The 3,897-nt window shown below is 42.4% G+C and overlaps 2 protein-coding genes across 2 annotated transcripts in view; both read right to left on the bottom strand.

Moving 5' to 3' along the window:
* Nucleotides 1–1,190, bottom strand: part of LOC109524067 (alanine aminotransferase 2-like) — a 17,032-nt gene extending 15,842 nt beyond the window's left edge. The window contains exon 1 of the mRNA XM_019883641.1: nucleotides 958–1,190. Within this exon, the coding sequence (XP_019739200.1) occupies nucleotides 958–1,025 (68 nt within the window). The 5' untranslated portion in view covers nucleotides 1,026–1,190. The remainder of the gene's footprint in view (nucleotides 1–957) is intronic.
* Nucleotides 1,191–1,523: 333 nt separating this feature from the next.
* Nucleotides 1,524–3,316, bottom strand: LOC109524086 (guanine nucleotide-binding protein G(I)/G(S)/G(O) subunit gamma-5-like). The gene is made up of 3 exons (XM_019883678.1): nucleotides 3,136–3,316; nucleotides 1,792–1,935; nucleotides 1,524–1,714 (listed from the first exon to the last, which is right to left on the bottom strand). The coding sequence occupies exons 1-2, from the start codon at nucleotides 3,214–3,216 to the stop codon at nucleotides 1,810–1,812; spliced, it is 207 nt and encodes a 68-aa protein (XP_019739237.1). The 5' UTR covers nucleotides 3,217–3,316; the 3' UTR covers nucleotides 1,524–1,714; nucleotides 1,792–1,809.
* Nucleotides 3,317–3,897: the final 581 nt, after the last annotated feature.

The following is a 3,897-nucleotide window of genomic DNA, read 5'->3' as shown; positions in this document are numbered from 1 at the left end:
TTTGCTTGTTCCCCCACCCTGGCCGCTGCGTTCCACACCCTGGCCTGCCTGCTGGCTCGCATTCACAGCGATGAGCATCACACTGTCCTGGAAAACTCGCCACACCACTCTCCCGCCGCCCTCGGTCTCGCAGCTGGACAACGTCACCCCTTGTCCACTTCCGAACATGTGAACGCCATTCAGGGACCCAATGATTGAAAAGGGGAGTTGCCTGGAGGCCCCCCTTGTGAATAGGGGAACCCCACTGCTGGCCGTGAGGCACACAAGCTGTATGGACCCCTCCTGGAACATCATGCTAGGGCAGGAATCTAACTTTGCCACAAAGAAACAGACACCACAGTGTGATGGAAAATTCCAATCGAAAAGGAAGAAATACTCCTAATGCTCATACCAGTGTTTAACGTTTCAACCTAAATTAAAAAAAAAAAAACATCGAATTCAAGCAAATAAAATATTTATCCTTTGTCGCTATTTGATGAGCTCTACTTCCACTGACAACATATCTCCAAACAGAGTTTACAAAAGCACCGTCCGTGTTGCCAGTTTAACGATTTGGTGATTGTTATTTGTTTCTTTTGTTATTTGCGACTTTTATAGCCCTTCGAATGTCCAGCAATAAAGAAAAATAAAAAAAAAGTCTCATTGGCTTCTTAATTAAAATAACATAAATCGCTTGCAAAATCAGATTTGTACGATTAGTAATAATATTTTATTTCAAGCCCATATCGCCCGGCCCTCCATCATGCTTTGTACGTAATGACAGTCCTGTAGCTTAAGCATGCTAGCTCGCTACTCGTTGGCAGATGAGCCGTAGCATCGGCCGCTACTAGCATTAAACTATTTACAGACATCAAACTATGACTATCACGCAGCAAAGGTGAACTTGTTTTTTTTTCTCTCCACTAACAGCTTTTAGTTATGGTAAACGAACATCCTGGGTGAAGCGAAACCGGTTACCGTCGTTTCCACAGCAACGCGGTCCCATGATTCATTTCTTCGACCGGCGTCGGGGGAGAGCGTTTCATTGTGGCCGGGTCAAAAGCAGACTTTTGCGGTACCCTCGTTGTCACGCTGCCGCCTGGAGACGCACGACAGTCGACAGACCGCACTTCGGTTCCTCGCGTAAACGCTCCAGTGTGTGCGCGTGTTTTAGCGTGTTCCTCTTTTTTATGATTTTTTCCCCCCCAAACGGATGGCATCGGTGTTCTTCGTCTAATTCTTCTTCTACTAGTGATACTCGTTCTTCTCCTAAGGCGGTTGGCTGATGTGTCAGCGCCATCATCTGGCAAGAGTGTGAATCTGGGGTTCAACTTATTTACGAAGACATTAAACACAATAAAAAGGAAATTAAAAACACATCAAATCGCTTTTAGAAATGTTAGTTGTCAAATATGTTACCCGTTTATGTAAATTGATACAGGAACGGACGAATATGAAGCGATAGTTACTACTTTTCTGATACTTTGTGGTCCAAATAGAACTATAAAAATATTCCTGATTAATACATTAACAGAAATCATGAGTTTGGAGTAACAAAGAATGTTTTTATTCGTTAAATACAAAAAAGTCCAGAAGAGTGATGACTAAAATAGAATAGAAAAGGCACAATTAATTAAAAATCCACACTACCCCCCCCCCCTCGTGGCAGTTTTAATGGCTTGGCATGAGGAGCAGTGTTGAGGTCGACGTTTCCCTGTAGCATCAAAATAAACGCCTGTAAGGGAATCCGGAGCAGAGATTAGATCTGGGATCCAAAAGAAGACAGTGATGTGGGTCAAGGTGCACACTCACCAAATGACCGCGGCGAGTTCACAAGAAAGAGCAGACCTTCTGTGGCCTAAATGGGTTGGTGCTGGATGATACGCCAGTGAGCAAGGGGTCTTGCAAGGCGTTCTGCATGCAAAACTGCTGGAGGTCCGCAGCTGCTTGGGACACCTCGGGAGCAAAAAGACAAATTTAATAATGTCCTGTAGGAAGATAAAAGTAGCTCTTTTTAAACAATGGGGGAAAAAAAACTCAGGGCAGATGGTGAACACTTCTTCCAAAAAAAAGGCTTAAAGCTGCTTATTCCCACTCCGTTACACACATTGTGCGTTTAAAACACCCATGTCACTTGAACTTTGGAAATTCAGCTCACTTAGTGCAAACGCATTTTGTTAAATACCATAGAGGGGATAACAATTAGCATCTGTGTTGTGACCGCCCTCACGAAAATAGGTATGTATGTACTTTTCCTGCCCTCAAGTGGCCACTGCGCAACACACACTAGAAGGAGCCAGACAGTGATTTTACCATGATGCACAACATTTTAAATTCATTACAGTCTAATTATGTTACTACTGTGTATTTTATTAACTAAACAAAAGTGCTACTTTTTTTTTTTTATTAAAAGATATGTTGCATCTTCTGAGAGGCTGGAACCCAATGGTATTTGCGGGTTTCTTTCCTAAGAGGAAAGAGTGATTTGAGCGGTTTTATTTACAAGCGCGATAATAGGATGAATTTATCTCGCAAGTCAATCTTTATCTTTACGTTTATTGCTAAAGATAAAGTGAGTGAATGCACCACTCTTTGGTGACATTGGCAGCTTTGACTTCACGCTTCAATTAGATGTCGGTAATGTTGCTGTCACTGTAGCCAGAAAGCTCAGAATCAGTTTCTACGAAATTTGAAGGAAAGCCACATTGCTTCACGAAGCGTCACTCGCCCATTTCAAAGTATATGGCACCCAGAAGGCTTTAGCTTAAATTAAATATTGGTTTGCAATTAAATCGAACTCATAATATCTAATACTGCAGTGTGTCAACTGTGTTCAACAAATTCAAATGGTATTTATTTTATTTTTTTTTACAACGAATTGATTTGGGAGTCACTTCGTTTTTAGCAAATTCTCCCAAGTTTCATTCAGATACCAAAATAATGAATAAAAATCATATTAACCTCGAGTAGAGGTTGTATATTTGACTTCAACGAGAACATGACAAGAGTTAAATCCTAAACTTCCCCTTCTTTGACAAACAACGCCCAACGCCGGCTGAGTAATGGCTAACTGTTGAGAGGCTAACGCTAATGCTAGCACAGTGTAGGTAACGGTCAAGTCAATCGGCCGGGAAAACAGTCCAATTTGCTCGTTACCTTCACTCTGTTTATGCTCGCCTCGAAGCGCAACTGCTGCACGACCTTTTTCATGGCTACAAGGTTGTTGGAACTCGACATTGTCGCTGTTATTTTTCGGCTCGTCGCGCGGTGCTGCGAGGCTTCGTTTCTGGCTGGGCTTGGGATGGAGGAGACGAACGGAACGATTCGATGACAACTTCCCGTTTGGGTTGGGGGCTGCAGTGCGCGTTATGGACGCTCAGGGGGGGCAAGAAACAAAAGAATGTTGAAGACGGTGAAGGGAATTCAAAGATTTCTTTCTAAATACATTCTATATATTTAAAGATGGTTGTTGAAAAAAGGTGCAAAGACAGAATAATGTAGTGCTGAATTCTTGAGATAATTCACCATGAAAGTTGTTGTCCGTATTTTGGGGCGTGGCGAAGACCAATCAGTGACACTTGGGATTCCTGGCATCAACGTTAAAAAGAATGATACAATAGGTAGTTTTGATGAAAAATCTTTTTTTTTTCATCCATTCCACTGACAACTCCTCTTCAATTTCCACGAGATTTAACAACTTTTCTTTCCTGAATCAAGTTAACATGTGCTGTGAGAACATGCAATAGCCCATTATTGACCAAATATAACATGGGAGCTCTCTCTACAAGTCAAAAGGCAGTCGAATCACGACAGGCATTTCAATTACTTGATTGCTTGGGGAAGTTGTCGATGAAGGGGTGCAGCATAGGAGGCGGTGGGTGAGGGCGTGGAAAAAAAAGTACAATGTCTCCCATCAAC

This window comes from Hippocampus comes, unplaced genomic scaffold (assembly GCF_001891065.2).
Source record: "Hippocampus comes isolate QL1 unplaced genomic scaffold, H_comes_QL1_v1.1 scaffold159, whole genome shotgun sequence".
Taxonomy (NCBI): domain Eukaryota; kingdom Metazoa; phylum Chordata; class Actinopteri; order Syngnathiformes; family Syngnathidae; genus Hippocampus; species Hippocampus comes.
This window is presented reverse-complemented; position numbering and strand designations above follow the sequence as displayed.

Bases quoted from the DNA above. Each gene is read 5' to 3' on its own strand.
- LOC109524086 (XM_019883678.1), bottom strand. From the start codon at position 3,216: ATGTCGAGTTCCAACAACCTTGTAGCCATGAAAAAGGTCGTGCAGCAG. The intron at 1,936-3,135 runs GTAACGAGCAAA...TTTGCTCCCGAG, and splicing joins CGAGCATAAACAGAGTGAAG to GTGTCCCAAGCAGCTGCGGA.